We start from the raw sequence: 18,366 nt of genomic DNA on the forward strand, positions 1-18,366 counted from the left end.
TTAAGGATGAATAATATTCAATTTGAGTATTATTCAACACTGAATATTATTCAACACTTAATAAGTGACACCAGTGCTGCTTACCCATTCCCCATCGATGGACACGGGAGTCCTTTCCACCTTTGGACATCTGTGAATAAAGCTGCTACAAACACTGGCCTGAACCTGCTTGGTTGAACACCTGTTTTCAATTCTTTTGGATGTATGCACTTCAATGTGAGATTGCCGGGTCACGTGCTAATGTGTTGTTGTTTTTTTAAGGAACCCCAGACTTTATTCTAGAGTGGCTGCACCATCTCACGTTCCCACTAGCAGCGGACGTTCCCCACCTACACAACCTCCCTTATTTCTACCGCCCTAGCGGACGTGGTGTCTCGCCGTGGCTTTGATCTGCATTTCCCTGATGACTGGAGAGGCTGAACTGTCTTTTCATGTGCTTGTGGGCCGCCTGCACATCAGCGGACAGGTGTCTATTGGAGTCCTTTGTCCATTTCCCAACTGGGCTGAGCTGTGAGAGTCCTTTTTATATTTTGGGTGTTATCAATTTTGATAAAGTTCTATTTATCTCTCTCTCTCTATATATATATATACTTTGAGCTCTTATATTTATTTTCTTAATGGTTACCTTGGGGATTATGACTGTACAATTTTTAACATCGTACATGTTTAACCACCTCGTTTGAATTAATACCGATTTAGTGTGAACATCTGCTGTCATAGTTCTGAATGACATCTCTATACACTGTGTGCCCAGACACGTGGGGCCACCTAGACTCACCTGGATCAGGCCCGCAGCGGGATTCCGTCTCTTCTCAAAGTGCTTCTGTCGATGCTGCTCCTGAACTTTCAGGGCAAAGCCAGACCCCAAAATGCCCTGCAAGTCGTTGGGGTCACACCGTGCCCCTGGGACCACGGTGTGACCCCAGGGTGTCCCTGGGGGTCCCACCCCCACCCCACACTTGCCTCTTGGGCTCCACTGCCCACCTGCTCTGCCCCTAATCACCGGGAGACCAGGTTGGGGGAAGTGCCTGGATTCAGGGTAAAGGACACATCGGCTTGTCCTTCCCTGACCTGCCCAGACCGTGGCGAGTGAGAGCGGACTCCCCATGAAGGGGCCGCCTGGGACAGTGGCCTCTCTGCCCTGCCCGGCCCAGCCGTGGGTGAACAGTTAACAGAGCCCTCACCCTTTCTGAAGGAGATGGGGGTCTTTTTCCCCTGGAGACCTGACATGGGCGCTGTGTCACCGTGGAGCATTGATCCTGGTTATGGGGACCTTGCTGACAAGTCCCACTAGAGTGAGTGGAGCTGACAGTGCCCTATAGATGTGGAGTCAGAAGTCACAGCCTGGGATGCTCAGAGCTCTCGGATGACATGCTATGGAAGTTATCAGACCCAGGCCAGGACAGCCCCAGTTGGGGGGCTCCTCACACCTAAAATGCCACCTCCAGCTCCTGGAGGGCCGTGGATCCTGCAGGAGCCCCATTCCTAACCCACAGTCCCCTAGGGGACGGTGCCCAGAGCGGCCTGTGCTCCCCTGGGGAACCCCAGACCTCACCCCCACCAAAGGCAGGCAGGGGTGCAGGACTCACGGCAGGAAGAGCAAAGAAGGAAACACCGATGAGGGTGAACGTTGCTGCCAGGAGCCTCCCGTTCCAGGTCTGGGGGTACTTGTCCCCATAGCCAATGGTTGTCAAGGTGATCTGCAGGACAGTGAGCTGGGTCACTAGCCAGGCCTGGCAGTGGCCACTCAGGGGCCGGTGACCCTGTACCAGATGCTCTTCTTCAGGAAGGGCTCACCCCCACCCCACAGGGCAGGCTGGACTCCCCGCAGCAGGAGGAACATGGAAGCCACTCCCTCTCCTGCCGCCCCCTCTCCTGCCGCCCCCGCACACCCCCCCTGAGCCCAGGTCAGCATCAGCCACAACCACACTGAAACTCCCCACATCTCCCCTCTTTTCTCTTCACAGGGGGTGGGGGTTGGATCAACGGACATGCATTCCAGGGCTTGTGGCCGTAGTGACATAATCAGAAATAGACTAAAGGTGACTTCAGTGCCCGGTGAGACACGCACAATTCCCAGCAACTGGACCTGAACGTGTGCCCAAGGCCACACGGCCAGCATTTGTGCAGCGGGTCTGGGGTCCCAGGAGACAATGGGACCATGGGAGTCAAAGCATGTCCCCAGGCTGAGTGTCCTGACCCCCCCCCCAGGAAGTGTCTGGAAAGGAGGGACACGCAGCCCCTTGCCAGGGGGTGTCCATGGAAATGGGTGAGGAGGGGTCAGGCTGAGGTTGGTCAGCGAATGGGGGCAATGCAGGACCTGCTGGTCCCCAGGGCTCCACTCTCCTGTCACAGGCCGTCCACACCGGGAGCAGAAGGGACCCTTCCCGGCATGACCCAGGAAGGCCTTTGTCGGAAGAGATCACTTTCGTAGCCTCCACGTGACAGAAAAAGGGCCTTGAGGGGCTGGGAAGGCAGGTGCCATGAGCAGGGGCCCCAGATCTAAGTGCTCCGGACCTACCCTAGGCGGGGGCAGCCCAGAGGGTGGAACCCAGGGAGCAGGGGTCTGTTTTCTTTTTCCAAACTCTCCAGTTCCTCATGTGACAGGCAGGATGGCCCCTCTGACCCTCCAGCAGGAAGAAAGATGGTCACCATGGCCACAGACACCCACCCCCTGGGCCAGGCCTGGTGCCATCCACACATGGGCCAGTGCATCTGCACGGTCACGTGTGGCCAGCAGGTGGCTCCAGGGAGACAGGACAGGCCACAGAGAGCCAGGAGTCTCCACTCCAGGCCCCAGGGTGGGGGGACCCATGGAGGGCGTGGGCGAGCGCGCCCTCCCCACACGACAGCGAGCCCCGCGGCCGGGACTCACCAGGCCCCACCAGAGCGCGTCTGCGTAGGTGTCGAAGTGGTCGTTCTCGCCCTTCTCCGCCAGGTACACGAGAAACGAGGCCAGGATGAGGCACAGGAAGCCGATGTACCAGGCAGTGACCAGCTCCTGAAAGACGGCCGCATCAGAGCGGCTGGCCAGAGTCCCGCCCTCCCTGCCGGAGCGGGGGACTCTGAGTCTCCGGGGCTTAAGGGCAGCACACGGAGCCCCCAGCCGTCCAGGCCGGCGGCTTCTAGCCACATGTCCCCAAGTCTGGAGCAGGTGACAAGGTGGCTGGTTTTCCTGGGTGTCCCCACACCTGTGCACCTCACATCTGGGAGTATGGCGGCTAAGGACAACCCAGCACACACCTCCGTCCTGGTTTGGGAGTGTCCCCCCAAGCAACCGCCAGGCCACTGGGCCAGAGGACGTTGGAACGTGAGACTCTACCTCCACTTCCCTAAGTCTGGGGAAGACACCCTGACCACCCGTCATCTTTGAGGAGGGCTCCAGCACCTAGGGAGACCAACATCCTTGGTCCAGCTGACCAAGCCCCCGCCTCAAGGTTCAGACAAGAGGGTCAGTGGGTAGGGAGCCATAGGGGGGGAGGCCAGTGAGGACGCCCACGACCAGGGTGGCACAGACGGGCAGGGCTCCTAGAACGTGGGGAGGAATTGGTGATGGGTCCCACCGCCGGCAACCGCCACCAGCCTCAGCCTAAAGGGGCAGTGACCGGGGTGTAGATCCCAGCTCGCTCGCCTGACCTCGGAGCCCGTGGCCGTGGGTGAGGCCCAGCGGACAGACCCCCTGGGCCCCGCCAGCCAGCCCTGGCGCCCCCCCCACCCCTTCCCCCGCCCCCGCGGCCGGTGCACCTTGCTGTGCGCGTAGACCACCGAGCCGAGGAGCTTCCAGGTGCCGCCACGCCGGTCCATGCGGATCATCCGGAGGATCTGCAGGAAACGCAGGCTCCGGAGCGCGGACGTGGCAAAGACATTGCCCTGGGAGCCGGCGGCCAACACCGCGATGGAAGCAATGAGCACCATGATGTCTGTGGAGACGGGGCGCTGGAGGCGGCTGCGGGGGTGACGCCCCCCACCCCACCCCCACCCCCGCTTCCAGGAGAACCGGCAGATGGACAGAGGCACGTGCACAGCATCAGGTGCGGGGGCTGTGAGGATGTCTGCGCAGCCCTGCCGGCACCCCTGCCTCTCAGGCCGCGTTAGCCACCAGCTCTGACACCAAGAGGCGGAACACCCCGCGGTCTCGTCCGGCCTGCCGGCTCCTTCCAGGGCCCACGTCCATCCTGCACCCCCACTGGGCCTCACCGATCACACAGAAGGGCTTCCGGGCAAACTTGAGCCGCCCCCTCCAGCCGCGGTACCGGCAGCAGCAGCCCGCGGCCCAGATCCGCACAAAGTACTCCACGCCAAACACCACGATGGTCACGATTTCCTGCAGGGGAGGCCGCAACTGAGCCAGGGCTGGGCAGCTGGGGCGGCCTGGCCTAGCTGGTGTCATTGGGGTCCTGCCCCCAACAGGGCCGGGAAGGGAGGGCTCCTCAGTGGGGGCCTTCTGGACAGGAGGCCCTTCCGTCACCAGAAACAACACAGAAATTACACTGTGGTTGCCACGGCGCCTGCCCCTGCCCCCCACGGGATGGCTGTGAGCCTCACAACCCCTGTCTGCCAGTGAGAACCCCACATCTGCATGGTGGAGGGGCCACATGGTCCTCAAGAGGGTGGGGGCAGTCCATCGCTGTGATGACACAGGGTGCGGACCAGGCCGGGTCAGGCTGGGACATACTGGGTGTTGGGGTGTTGGGGCGGGGCAGGGGGACCCCTCCTCGGAGGCGCTCCCCATCCACCCACGCAGGCTCACCAGGATGTACAGCGCGCCCTCTGAGCTCTTCTCATACTCCTTGATGGTAGAGAACACAGACAGCACCAGGCAGGAGAAGACCAGCAGGAACCTAGGACCAGGGCGACACTGTCAGCGGTGCTGACCCGGAGGAGGCCGGGAGCCAGGGCCAGAGCAGAGCAGAGGGCACACGGCCGGCCGGCTGGCCGAGGCCACCCCCAGGATGCACCCCCCACTGTCACTCACGCCCCTCATCCGTCTGGTCAACCCTGACAGCCTCCTGCGGAAGGAGCATCTCTGAAGCTCAGAGTGGAGGGGAGCAGGCCCAGCGCCCAGAGGAAGGTCCCACCCCCGCCCCGCCCCCCCCGCCCCCCCGGAGGCGAAGGCATGGTGCCCAGAGGAGAGTCCCCCCCCCCCGCGGCGAAGGCACGGCGCCCAGAGGAGGGTCCCCCCCCCCCCCCGGCGGCGAAGGCACGGCGCCCGAATAGCCCGCTCTCCCTTGTTCACGTTTCTGCTCTAGGCTCTCAGGCAGAAACTCTCTGTCTTCCTGTTGACACTGACCTTCACAAACAGCCCTGCCTGTGTCCATGTGGGGGGCAAGGGGGGGGGTCCTGTCCTGTGTGAGCTGGTGTCAGTGTGGGGACTCTCATCATGCCTGAGCTGGTGTCTTTGGGGAGTGGGTCCCTCCCTGTGTGAGCCGGTGCCCACATGGGTGTCCCGTCCTATGTGACCTGATGTCCCTGTGGGGGTCCCATCCACAGACCTGCGTCTGCTGGCTGCCCTGTCAGTTCCTGATTACTGGGCACCGAGAGCCGCCGTGCAGACAATGTGGACACCAGGGCCCTGTCCAGAGCGCCCAGCCAGAGCACACAGAGTGGGGTGGGGTCTCAGAGAAGCAGAGCCCCAGATGGCTGAGGACCTGGTCCAGGGTTCCTGAGGGACACGGAGCCCATGCAGGGGGCAGCTGGAGGAGGGCCACGCCATGCCCCTTCCACGTGTCCTTGCTACCTGGACAGCCATCATCCAGCTCCACGTCCACGGATTCCAGGAGCCGAGACCATTGGCCTCCTGGTGGGGGGAGGGGGCCGATTGGGGCCCACGCTGTATCGTACAACCTGACTCTGGCCACAGTGACACCCACTTGGGCCCACCTTGCCCTGTCCTGCTTGTGTCTGGCTACCGGACGTCCTGCCTGAGCCCAAGCCGGGGCCGCACCGAGAGTGCGCTCAGCACCAGGGAGCCCCCGCTGGCCCCGCCCCCTGCGCCCCACAGCCTGGAGACGGCAGGGGCTGGCCGGCCCCTCCCCGGAGCGTGGACAGGGCAGAGGTGTGGATGGCGGGTGACAGGCAGAGACGGGGCCTCCTGGCGCAGACGCAACGCCCGCAGAGAAACGGTCACATTTCAAAGCCGCAATTAATTTCCTTTGCTCGTTAGCCAATTTATTCAATTAACTGAGCCCTGGAAAAAAGTCCAGATTATGTCGTGTGCCTCCTATTCAAGCTGTCTGTCTGCCTGGTGGTGTTTCCTCCCGACCCGGCCACGGGGTAGGCGCGTCGGTGCCCAGAGAGGGTCACCCGGGGGGTGGGAGGTGGGAAATTCCAGGTTGGGGCCCGAAGGCAGGGCCTGGGAGCCGTGGAACTCCAATGCAGTGCAGGGCTGCGCCCACACAGACGTCCCTCATGCCACCCAAACACCTTCCTCAGGAGTGCCGAGGTGACCAGGCCCTCTCACCCCTGCCTCCTGAGGGCATTCCGGAACATTCCGGGATGGGACGACCTAGCCACCCTGCCTAGCCCGTCCCAGTAGGTAGTGATGGGGTGTAGGGAGAAGACGGGCCGCCCCCAAACCACCACCCGCAGCGGCCCCATCGGGGAAGTGCCGACAGCAGCTCCAGGCTTGTTTTTGAAGTTTTGGAACAGACGGTCACAGATGGTTCCCGGTGGGGGAGGCCTCGCGCGGGCTCAGGAAGGAGGCTCCGAATGCCCACACCCCACACCCGAGGAGGAGGAGGAGGAAGAGGGACAGACAGGGAGGCTGCGTGCCTGTCCCTGTCACGTCCCCAGAGCACAGACGACAGGTTCCCCACACATCACGCTGCAGACCCCTCCTCCACGTCTCCAAGCAGCTGAACAGCAGAGAAAACCATGTCCAGGCCTCTTTCCGGCTGAAAGCACCTTGGTGACCGGCCAGCTCCCCACCCAGCACACAGCAGCCTCCTGGACCCCCCGCTGGGGAACTTAGAGACGGGGAGACTGAGGCCTCGAGAGAACGGCGGGGGCTTTGCCTCTGGCCTCGCGGTCTCTGGGCACAGCGTCCTCGGCAACGGGACGCATCACCGAGGTCCAGCCCAGCGTCCTCGGCAACGGGACGCATCACCGAGGTCCAGCCCAGCGTCCTCGGCAACGGGACGCATCACCGAGGTCCAGCCCGGAAGGGGCCAATCTCAGACACAAGTCTCCGCTCTCCTGCAGGGTGGTGGGGGGGAACCACCACAGCCCCAGCCCGAGTCCATCGAGGTGTCACCTGGGCGGGGCCGAGTCCCCCCCCCCCAGGCGTTCGCGGCTGTGAGCACAGCGGGTGCTCCTGCCTGTTTCCCCACCCACCTGCCCACTGTGCCTGTCTGGGGCTCCCGAGCACCCCGAGTTCTGGGAGCAGGCAGCTGTGGGTCAGAAAGCAGCCCTCTCCCCACTTCCTCCCATCGGGAGAGGCCATGGAGAGGGGCGAGGGGACAGGGCCAGCATGCTGTGCTCCCTCGAGGCAGCCCTGTGTGCCCACAGCACTGACGCCCTCAGGTCCCAGAGGACACGTGTGGCTCATGAGAGCCGGGATCTGCTTCCTCCAGAGAGGAAGACGGGCAGGTGAGCAGCCCTACCAGCCCACAACTAAATACCAGCACCGCCCGTCCCTCCAACGCTCCAATACCCAGACCACGCCCAGGCCTGGGAGCCCGGGGCAGCAGCCCTCTCTCCCGCCCAGCTGTCCTGGCCGCAAGAAAGAAATGATGGGGAGATAGGAGGGAGGTTTCTCCCACAGCCCAAGACTAATTATGATAATGAATTCGAAGTGGAGAGGCAGGTCCTGGCAGCGGTTGCCAAGGAGACAAGCATCTCAAGCAGCTGGTCCTGATTCCAGGGACCAGCATGGGACGTGACCTCCGGTGGTGGCGCTCACCTGAATGGTGGGAAAACGGCCCGTGGGTCACGTCTGAGGAACAACCCACGTCGTCCCCGGTGCACGCCCAGGCCCTGTGCCGGCCAAAGCCTCCCCCCATCAGTCGCAAGCGGCCAAGAGGGCGGTCAGACACGCAGCAGCGAGAGGTCAGGGGCACAAGCCTAGCCCAGAGCAGAGGCGGACCCATCTTTTAAACAACGAGGATGCAGGGCCGAATCCTGAGCGCGGAGAGGCTGGTGGATGTCGGAGAGGCGGGCAGGGAGGGCCCAGGGCAGCTGGGAGGGGAGGGCAGCCACCAGGGTGGGGGAGGCACCGGCATCGGCCAGAGGAGCCCCCGTCAAGGCCTGACCACACCCCTCTGGGTGGGCAGCCCCGGCCGCACCTGCAGGTCCGCGTTCGCAGGCACACACGCACACGTGCACTCTGCCTGCCCAGCAGCTCACTGTGAGGGGACCACCCGCCACCAAGGGGAGAACCCCCCTCTGGTCTGTCTGTCCTCCCCACTCCCCCATCGGAATCCGGGAAATACTTCTCTTGTGGAGAAAGATGACAAAGCCAATGCCGCCTCCACTGGAGGGGTGGGGGCAACAGGGAGGGTGTCTCTGTGCAGGTAGGATGGAGTCCCCCCTCCATACACCCCCCCAGAACAGACTCCCTCTCTTCCTCCAAAGGTTGACTCAGGAGCTGGCTGGGGTTATTCATCTCACTTGAAGTATTTAAAGAAACAAGCATTGAACAAATGAAGGGCAGGGGTGGGAGGGGGTAAGTCTTGTCACAGCGCCCCTCCCCTGGCCCTGCTGGCTGCTCTCGGGCCGAGCTGGAGAGGTGGGCGAGGAGAGGTCCCTGACATCGAGCCCCCCACAGGCTAGAACTGGGGGCACTTGACCAACCGTCAAAGCTGGAAGGTGCTCTCGTCATTGTGAGGGGGAGGGGCGTCCTTGAGGGTTGAGCCCAGCCCCCTTCCCCTGGAGGGGTCTGCAGAAACGCCCTCTCCCAGAATGACGCCCATTCTGACCAATCCCAGGGACTGGTGGTTGCCGGGTGAGCAGAAGCCGGAGAAGACGGTGGCGCCCCTCCCCCCGGGGGAACCCCTGCCCCTCCTCTGCGAGGACCGCAGCGGCTCTGCAGCCTGGAATCTAATTTCGCCCCCTAATAAACTGCTCTGCCCTGAGGACCCACTGCCACTTCCAATCTGCGGAGTGACGGCGCGCCTGGCTGCTGACGGCCACTCCGGGCGTCCACCAGACGTGAAGAATCACGCTGGGGGCTCGCCAGGGTCGGAGGCCGCGTTCCGGAGGTGGATGTGCACGCAGACCCCTCTCCTGGGACCGAGTGTCAACACGGTGCAGACCCCCCTTAGTCCAACCCACCAGGCACCTGGCTGAGCCTGCTTCTCTGAGGGTGGCAAGTCCTGGTCGCTCCCACCTGAGCCCAAGGGTGTGGGGAGGGGAGTCAGGAACCTCCCTCGTAGACAGCAGGTGCTCATAAACGGTGCTCATAAACGCCTCGGACCTGAGAGGCCACAACTCAGGAGATCCCAGCCCTCAGAAGGTCCAGCTTCCAGCTCAACACTCAAGCCTCAGCCGCCTGTGCCCATCCTGCCCCTACCCGGCCCTGCCCCCAGCTGGCCGGACAGCCACTCCACGTCCATAGCCCTTCCATACCAACCCCTCGTCCAGCCCCACCTCTCCCAACACAGGGCAGGAAGGTGCTGTCAGGAGGACCCCTCGATGTCCCCCACTGGCCAGTGACCCAGGGTGGCCAACACCCCTCCTGAGCCTCAGCGTGGGTGCTTTCCAGGGCGGGGAGCTGTGGAGGTCAGGATCCTGCCCTCCCCCAGCAAGAGCGGGCACCCTGGTGAAGGCCCAGGTGCTCCCGGGAGCTGCGAGTCACGTGGAGGGCTGTCCCGTGCAGCCAGGTCTGGAGGACGCCAGGCCTGGCAGGACACCCGCTGGCTCAGGACTCAGTGAAGGCCATTTCCCCCGGCGCCTCCCGGTTGGTCCCCAGAGACAGATGGTGGCTGCACACTGGGGAATCTGCTCCCGTTAACCATCCACAGACCACAGGGCTGGACTGGGGGGGGGGCACAGCTGACAGCCCCACACATTGTTCCCTGCAGACCCCCCCATCCAGGGCCCCCACCCACCCACAAGGGTCCCAGCCTCATCGCCAGACGAAGGACACCTGCTCATGGAGACTGAGTGGTGACTCTGTGTGTGTGTGTCACCACGGGGAGGGTGGTCTCCTGACCTGGGGGAGGGCTCCCCTCATGGAAGTGTCTCCTTCCACCGCTTAGGCTGAGCTCTGTCTTTGTCAGCTCCAGGTGACCCCTACCCCCGCCAGCCCCAGCGCACTCGGGGAGGTCCAGTCCTGCTGCCCGTCCCGAGCTCTCCTGCCACACACGCCCTCAACGTGGCACCTTTGGGGTCCTGCAAGTGCCCTGCTCTGTCCGAGGAGCAGGCCTGAGCAGGGGGTCACCACGGCTGACTCCTGCCCCTGAGGGTCCCACCTTCCCCCTGCCCTGCTGGGCCATCAGCTTTGTCACATAGAGGCACCAAGCAGGGTCAGAGCTGGGGAGGAGACCCCCAAAAGGGCGGCACTGCCCTCTGTCCCCCAGGCTGTCATGACATCAGTCTCCCCCAGACTCATCCTGAGGACCCTCCAGCCAGCTCCCAGGTGACCCCTAGCCCCACGTCCCACAGCTTGGGCACACTGGTCCCCTGGAAACGTCCCTCGTGAGTGCTCTCTCGGCTCCCATCCACACGTCTCCAGCAATGGAGGGCTCAACCCCAGGCAGGACCCCATTGTAACATGCCATCTCCTGGGCTAGTCTTGGGCCCAACTCCTGGGTCAGCCACGGGACGTGTGACCACTCAGAGCCCATCTTCCAATCAAGACTGGCTCCTGCAGCCACTGTCTCCTCCCCTGAGCCACCGAGGGCTCAGGGGGAGGGGAGCTGGGAGCTGGGGACAGGGCCACCTTGTCACTTGCCCTGGGAGGCACCAGAAGATGTACCTCCATTCGGAATTCTGTGAGGAAATTGTCACCAGGTTATCGTTAATACAGGAAAGGATTACAGTGTCTAAGCCCTGTCTCATTTTAAGAAATGCACAGATGCCTGGCCTGTGGTGGCGCAGTGGATAAAGTGTTGACCTGGAACGCTGAGGTCACCGGTTCAAAACCCTGGGCTTGCCTGGTCAAGGCACATATGAGAGTTGATGCTTCCTGTTTTTCCTCCCACCCTTCTCTCTTTCTCTCTCTCTCTCTCTCTCTCTTTCTCTCTCTCTGTTTCTCTTCTCTAAAATAAATAAATAAATAAAAATAATTAAAAATAAATCAATAAAAAATTTTTAAAAAAAGAAATGCACAGATGACATGCAGGAGTCTGTCTGACTGCCTCCCTGCTTCTAACTTTGGAAAAATAAAAAATGTTTTAAAAATTAAAAAAAAAAGAAATGCATACATGAGCCCAGACATTGGAAAAATAACTCAACGGAGATCAATTTGTAGGAGATCTTCCCAATTTCCTACAATGTCATTTTTGTAATCAGAACCCATAATAAACCGTAACCAAGTGTTAAGGGGCCGCAGCGCCCCCTGCTTGGGTGGACAGCGTGGCCTGTTGTCCCATAGCCTGGGTCAAACACCCATTTTCTTCCCAATGACGTTAATTCAGTTCCCAGCTCCCTAAACGCGCACGTCGGGACGGATGCTCACTGGGGAGCAGACTCCCGTGCGCACGAAGAGCCGAGTCTGGAGAGAGAACCAAGTGGTCCCCACACACAGCCCCTTCCCGAGCGCCCGTGGGGCCGCGCCCGCACCCACCGAGGGCGGGGCTGGCGCCCACTCGGAGACACAGCCACCGGGCGGGCTCGTGTTCAGGACCACGGCCAGCGCCTCCAGGCCCTGCCCTCCCGCTGCAAGAGCCCGTCCCAGGCAGCCACCCCGTCCCTCCTGGAGACTGGGTCTCTGGATGAACAAACTTCTCCACCCCACCCCCGCGGACCCCGCCAGGCTCCTGGGGTGACCTGCCCACCGGAGGGCCCAGCTTAGCACCCTGCAGGCAGGAAGCCAACACCCGTTGGCAAAGGGCTCTCCGAGGCTCCTCCCACCACCACACCCCCTTCTAGAGGACGGGCCCCTGGACGCGGTTCACCACCTCCCCCCATAAGAAAAACTCAGCTCTCCAGTTATCTCAGCACCGAGGCTCCACGTAGGGATAGAGCGGTCTGGACAGGACCCGGGTGAGGAGGAGCTCACATTTGCAGACAGCAAACACAATCGGGAAGGACACCATCCACGCGTCCCGGAGAGCCAAGTCAGACTGGGGTCTGGTGGCCCGGGACACGCCCACCCTCCCATCTCCCCCAAGCGGTGCAGCCACAGCCCTCCGCCAGGAGCTTCCAGGAAGGCACAGCCCTGCCTTCTTAGCAGACCCGCCTGCTGCCGGGCCACAGGTCGGAGGCTCTGGTCAGCCTGAGGCTGGGGGAGAAACCAGAGCCTGCTCGAGGGCAGGCAGGTCACCACCCCGAGCAGGCGTCTCCTCGCTGTCTGCTGGGGGGTCCCGGTAGCCTGCCGGGCCTGCACCTACCTCACCTGGGGCCCCGCACCTCAGTGTGGCTGAGAGACAGCAAGTGTGTGAAGCACCTGAGAGGAGAGATCAAACCCCAACACCCACCGTCCAGGGATGGGTCCTTCTCACCCGTTCCTGCAGGACACGTATCGCGGGGCCAAGACAAGAAAACCCCTTTCCAAGAAAAGCCTCGCGACCGACCCCCAGCGAGACAGGAGCATCTCTCAAAACCTGGGCAGCGCAGGGCTCGAGTCTCCTTAGGAAGGCGGCCAGTCCCCCCGACAAGCCTCGGACCCAGGCCTCATGTCCACGGTGCGGCCTCACGACTAAGCCGCGGTCCCAAAACCCTGGGTCACTGCGGAACCAGCTCGGAGCGGCCCTGCCTTGTTTCTGACCAGACCCAGAACCAGGAGAAACCTCGGATGCCCCACTCACAAGTGACACCTGTGGACCCTTAGCCCCTGCCAGCACAGAACCAAAGGACCGGATGTGACCAGGACCTGGAGCCAGAGCCCTCTCAGAAGTGCAGGGTGTGCTGTCCAGGACAACCCAGTGCTGAAACCCCTCAAATCTCACCCAAACCCTAGATCAGGGAGACAGACTCCAGCCCTGCCTACTGACCTTCCTTGCCTGTTGACCCTGCAATAAAAGCCTTTTTTTTTTTTTTGCAGAAGCTGGTGCCAGTGTTGTCCTCCACGCAGGTCAGGCACCAGGCCCTCTCTGGGCATCCAGACCCAGGGACGAGCTGACGGGACTGAGAACTGTCCAGACTGAGCCGAGGGGCTCGCCGAGCTCCGCCTCCTTATGAGTCTCCGCAGAGACCAGCCCCGTAGGTGACCTGGGCAGATTTCTAATAAAACCCTAGACTTTCTCTGCGCTGACCTGTGACACCGCTCAGCACTGAGCTTCCCGCCCCCTATCACCTGCAGACACAGGAGGTTTGTGGAGACTGACTCCTCGGTCAGAGCAGACTGGTTAACAACGAGGTTGTTGTCGTGTGCTGATTTTGCCTTAAATTACGGGGTGAGGGTGAGCAAACCTGCTAGGATGTCGGAGGCTGGCCTCCAGACCGCCCAGGACAGTCTGAGAGTCCAGATTTCCCTGGAAACCACAATTTGACAGGCATTTTCAAATTGGAAGGAAGCTGAGAACCCAGCCCCGGCCACTCCCCCCAGGTCCGTGCTGACCCGTCAAGTGCAGTCGGACCAGGGAGGACGGTGGCCTGCAGGTGGGGGGCCCCAGGCTGAGGGCACAGTCTCCACCTCCCGCCCACCCGGGGAGCCCGCTTGGGCACTTACTCCAGGCCACGCAGGGGAAGGCGCCCCAGCTGGGCTGGACACGCAAGGGCCTCCGTCCCAGGAGGAGGGGATAACACCTGTCCAGCCGCCCCCAGCCACAGGCCCCTGAAGTGTTGGAGGCCTCCCCAGGGGGCTGGGTGGCCCCGCCCAAGAGATAAGCTCACAAAGAGTGAGCTGGTCAAGCCTTCCTGCCACCGAGGCGGGCATTTCTGCCGGCCTGTCTTAAACACGGCTGCCTCCTGGCCGCCCACAGCGGCTTCCGGGCGTTGAGAGGGCCAGACACCCGCTGCCCCGTGCTCATCTCGGAGGCAAGGCGCCCTTTCAGCCTGAGTGGGGCGACTCTGGGACTCACGGAACCTTTCCCAGCCTCAGTTTCTCCTCACGGAACCTTTCCCGGCCTCAGTTTCTCCACCAGTGACACGGGGCCTCACAGCGAGAGACTCCCGGGGCCAGCACACGGCAGGCGCCTGACAAACATGGCCGCCTCTCCCCTCTGCCTGAGCCACGTGCAGACCAGGTGGGGGGTTCCTGTGATGGAGGGGACGGGGGCGCTCCCAGGACCCCCGCCATGGACTTTCTGAGCAGACAGGCACCCCTGACGGGGGGTTGGGGCCTTTTCTGTGGCCGACACCCCCCCCCCTTTGAGAAGCGCCTACAAACTCCAGACCCTGTGCCTGGGAATCTTCTCACACACAGACACCCCCGCTGTCGGGGGGCACCGCCCCCAGGGCCCTGGATGCCTGCTCCATGACGGGAGGGGTGCACGTGGGTCAGAGAATCCACAGCCGCACCCCTGCCCACCCCGCCGCCCAGCTCCTCACCGGAGGGGTTGTCTCTGCTGGCGACATGAGGGAGCCATGGAAACTCTCACGTCTCTCTCCCAGAATTCCAGCCAGGACCTGGCAGCTTCTCCCTGAACCCGCGTGCGCCCCAGAGTGCTCGCCCAGGTCGGGGCGGGCAGTCATTCAGGACAGGGTCCGCCCACTCCGGACCCACTCTCCATCCAGCACAGGCAGAGAGAGGAAGGACCCGCTGGGGCCTCCAGTCCCGGCTGGTTCTGCTGAGGCTGGCCCACACCATGGAGTCTCCCACCCCTCCTGACGGGGACGGCTCCTGTCTCCAGAAGTGCCTCTGAGAAGCTCACAGGCCGAGGGAGAGACGGCCATGGCTCCGCGCCCAGAGCAGGTCTGCAAAGAAAGTCCCTTCCGCAGAGGACGGGGGGGGGGGGGGGGGGGGGGGGGGGAGCTGGCCTGATGCCCATCAAGCCCGGAGGCCACTGGGCAGTCGCCTCCCTCCCACTTCTGACAGCAGCTGCCCTCCAGGACCCACTGGGGATCCTCCACCTTCCAAAAACCAGGCTCTGGGGACAAGAGGCAGAAGAAAGGTGGCCCAGGAGGGCTCAGCGCTGCCCCAGACCCCAGGACCGGTCTCCGGCTGGGACTGCAAGCTCCCCGAACCTTGTGTCTAAGCTCCACTGGCTTCCCCGGGCTCAACGCACACCCGGCGAAGAGGAGGAGCTTGAACTGAACATCATTTAATTAAAGATCCACAAACCAAAACATGAATCTGTCCATGGGCCTGAGCTGGGCAAGGGAGCAGGGCGCCGGGCAGCCACGCCCCGGGGAGAGCAGGAAAGGCCTCCCGAGCAGGGTGGAGCTGGGCTCCCCGGCAGGGCAGAATTCCAGGCCAGGGCACTGGACGAGGAGCCACGGGCACCACTGGCAGGACGAGCGTGTCACCATGGGGACAGCTCTGTGTGCCAGCCCCTGGGGTTCAGCTCCACCGGGCCCTGCTGTGTCCACTGTGTCCACTTCGCTTACGGGGAAACCAGGCCCTCAGCGATTCCGCGGCTGGACTTGAGCGTCTAACCCGCCAGCTGCTGCAGACCGTTCCTGGCGGACCCACTCCCCAGGAGAGGTCGCCTACCTGGGGGCTGCCTTTCCCTGAGTGCGAGCCCCCTGCCAGTGAGCCGGGGGCCAGGGGCGCTCAGGAAGGCTGGTGCTCGGCCGAGGGGCCGGGGAGGGGCTGGAGCTGGCAGGTTGCGGGCAGGGTTGCCTTGATAGTTTGGGCCAATGCCCCTGGAGCCCCCCACTGCCGGCCGCCGGCCCGATTCAAAGTTGCCCAGGGAAGAAATGACAGACCCATGCACACGAGAGTAGAGCCAGGCCCCTGGTCTCCACACACACACACCAGCCTCCGGTTCTGAGCACTGCAGCTTTCAGAAGGGAGCTGGTACAGAGGGACGACCACTTCAGGCCCAAGCACGCAGAGGCCACTCAGGGCCAGGGACAGGGTCACACAGAGGGAGCCCCCAGGAAATGCTGCCATCCAGGGACATTCATGTCCAAAGCACAGCCAACACTCCGGCAGCCGCTGAGCTGTCAGGATGGGCTGTCTATGTACCAGAAGTCACCTCGGGCCAGGACCTGGATGACCAGAGCTGGTCCCACTGGCAGGCCCCTTGGCCCCCAGCCAGGTGAGGAGGGAGGTGGCAGTGGGAGGGTCATTGGTGAGGAGACACAGGGCCCTTCAAGGGTGAACAGCACATCTGAGCGGGCCTGCCCGGGAAGAGCCAGAGTCGCCATGGGGGGCCAGTGGGGGCTGACCCTCACCATGCCAGCGCAGCCACAATCTCTTGGGACTCCAAGGTGGCTGGTCACTGGGGCTGGGGACAGTGCCCAGGTACCTCCCAGGGATATAGTCCCCCCCACCCACCCAGGACACCCTCCTCACAAGCAGCCTGGCAATTCCCCTCCCAGGGTCCTCGCCCCCATGCCATAGAGGCTCTGTCCAGAGCACACAGCCCCAGGTTCATGGGCACACTCAGTGGGTCACGTTCAGTGGCGCACACACACACCCCTCTCATCCCAGGTGGGCACGAGGGCAGGTGGAGACAGTCTCCCAGAATCTGTCTCTACCTCCCATCCCAAAACGCTTCTCACACAAAATGGCCGAGCCGGCCCAGTCTTGCCGGGATGGGAGAGAGAGTGTCTGCACGCTCAGAGGCTTGTGCACGCTGATGACACAGGCCACACACGCACTCTCGCACAAACACCCCACACAAATACCCATGTGCACAGGATGCCAGCCCGAGGCCGCTGGCCCTGCCCCCGGAGCCGTAAGTGCCTTGAACACCTGGGGAGACGGACAAGCCCCTTCTAGGGCAGGGCTGGCGGGTCCAAGACAGCAGCCCCCCTCCTCCTGGGTGTCCACACCGCCAAGGAGGGGTCCAAAGCCCAGACTGAGCAGCGGGGGGAGTCGGGCACACACTTGCTCCTCCAGCTAGCAGCTGTAGAGAGAGGGGTCAGGGCTGCCTGGGAGTAGGGGGAGTCAGGGGTGCAGGCAGGGTCAGGGAACAGAGCAGGCACCACGGGACAGGAGTCAACTGCCCTTGGCTTTGGGCTGGGGGAGGGGAGTCATTTTAGGACCCCTCCCCATTTCAGCAACCCAGAAGTTCACCCCAGATGGAGTGAGTGGCTTTGGGAGGCTGGGGAGGGGAGGCTAACCCTTTCCCCATCGTACTCTCCTTTAGGGGAGCCTAGACCAAGGCGACCCCCCGAGGAGTCCGGGTCCAGAGGCAGGACCGGCAGCGCGGCCGCCCTCCCCAGCCAGCCCTTTGTTTGGTGCAGTGGCCGTGGGGAGGGGCCTCGGAGGGCTGAGGAGGGGCAGCTGGGGTGCTCCCCACCCCACCCTGCGGGGGAGGGGCCGAAGCAACCCAGCCAGACCGTGCGCGCGTCGGGGGGGGGGGGGGGGAAAGAACGGGGAAGCGGCGCCCCCACCCCGACCTGAACCCCGCACCCCAGAACTCCTTCCTGCCAGATCTCTCCAAAAAGCTCTCCAATCTGCGCCCTTCGCTTTACGCAGGGGACGCGGCCCCGGGTCGACCCCTGGCACACGGGGCCCGGACACTCACACGTAGGCGTGGTAGATGAAGGCCCAGCCGCGCGGCCGCTCCAGCACGTTGTAGAGGAAATTCTGCAGCTTGCGGTAGAAGGCGTTGCGCTTTGGGGGCTTCCCGGCGCCCGCGCCGCCCGCGCGCGGCTTGCTGAGGATGCTGCCGCGCTTGGAGGCCTCAGAGCCGGCGATGAGCAGCGCGCCGTCCCGGGTGGAGTCGGGCGCGCCGGGGTCCAGCCCCACGAAGCCCACCTTGAGCTTCTTCTCCCCGCTCGGGCCGGGGTACACGCCGCCGTTGCGCGACTTCTGCACCATGGTGCCGGCGGCGCCCGGCGGACGGGGGGCGCGGGCTCAGTGGGGGCGGCGCGCAGGGGGCGGCGCGGGCCCGAGCCCAGGCCCCCGGCCCGGGAGCCGCATGGCCGAGGTGGCGGCGGCGGCAGTGGCGGCGGCTCCGCGATCCTGCCGGCCCGGGCCTCGCGCGGGGACGCTGCGGCCACCTCGCTCCGCCCGGCGCCTCGCCCCGCCCCCCACGTTAACCCCAGCGACGCCGAGGCGGCCGCGGGAGGGAAGGAAGGGGCGGGAAGCGAAGGGAGGCAGGACCGGCTGAGCTAGGCAGCTCTGCCGCCGGGTCGACCCCTTCTCGCTCCCACGGCCACGGCCACGTGCGCCTTGACGAGAGCACAGGCCCCTTGGTCACCTCT

At 63.4% G+C, this 18,366-nt stretch overlaps 1 protein-coding gene across 8 annotated transcripts in view; it reads right to left on the reverse strand.

Moving 5' to 3' along the window:
* KCNQ2 (potassium voltage-gated channel subfamily Q member 2) overlaps positions 1-18,083 on the reverse strand; it is a 41,910-nt gene extending 23,827 nt beyond the window's left edge. For all 8 annotated transcript variants that reach the window (XM_066384396.1, XM_066384395.1, XM_066384394.1 and 5 more), the window contains exons 1-7: positions 17,685-18,083; positions 4,751-4,841; positions 4,198-4,324; positions 3,745-3,920; positions 2,876-3,001; positions 1,590-1,700; positions 779-874 (exon numbers count right to left, since the gene is read on the reverse strand). In XM_066384396.1, coding sequence (XP_066240493.1) covers positions 779-874; positions 1,590-1,700; positions 2,876-3,001; positions 3,745-3,920; positions 4,198-4,324; positions 4,751-4,841; positions 17,685-17,980 — 1,023 coding nt within the window. In that variant the 5' untranslated portion in view covers positions 17,981-18,083. The remainder of the gene's footprint in view (positions 1-778; positions 875-1,589; positions 1,701-2,875; positions 3,002-3,744; positions 3,921-4,197; positions 4,325-4,750; positions 4,842-17,684) is intronic.
* Positions 18,084-18,366: the final 283 nt, after the last annotated feature.

This window comes from Saccopteryx leptura, chromosome 5, assembly GCF_036850995.1.
Source record: "Saccopteryx leptura isolate mSacLep1 chromosome 5, mSacLep1_pri_phased_curated, whole genome shotgun sequence".
Classification (NCBI taxonomy): domain Eukaryota; kingdom Metazoa; phylum Chordata; class Mammalia; order Chiroptera; family Emballonuridae; genus Saccopteryx; species Saccopteryx leptura.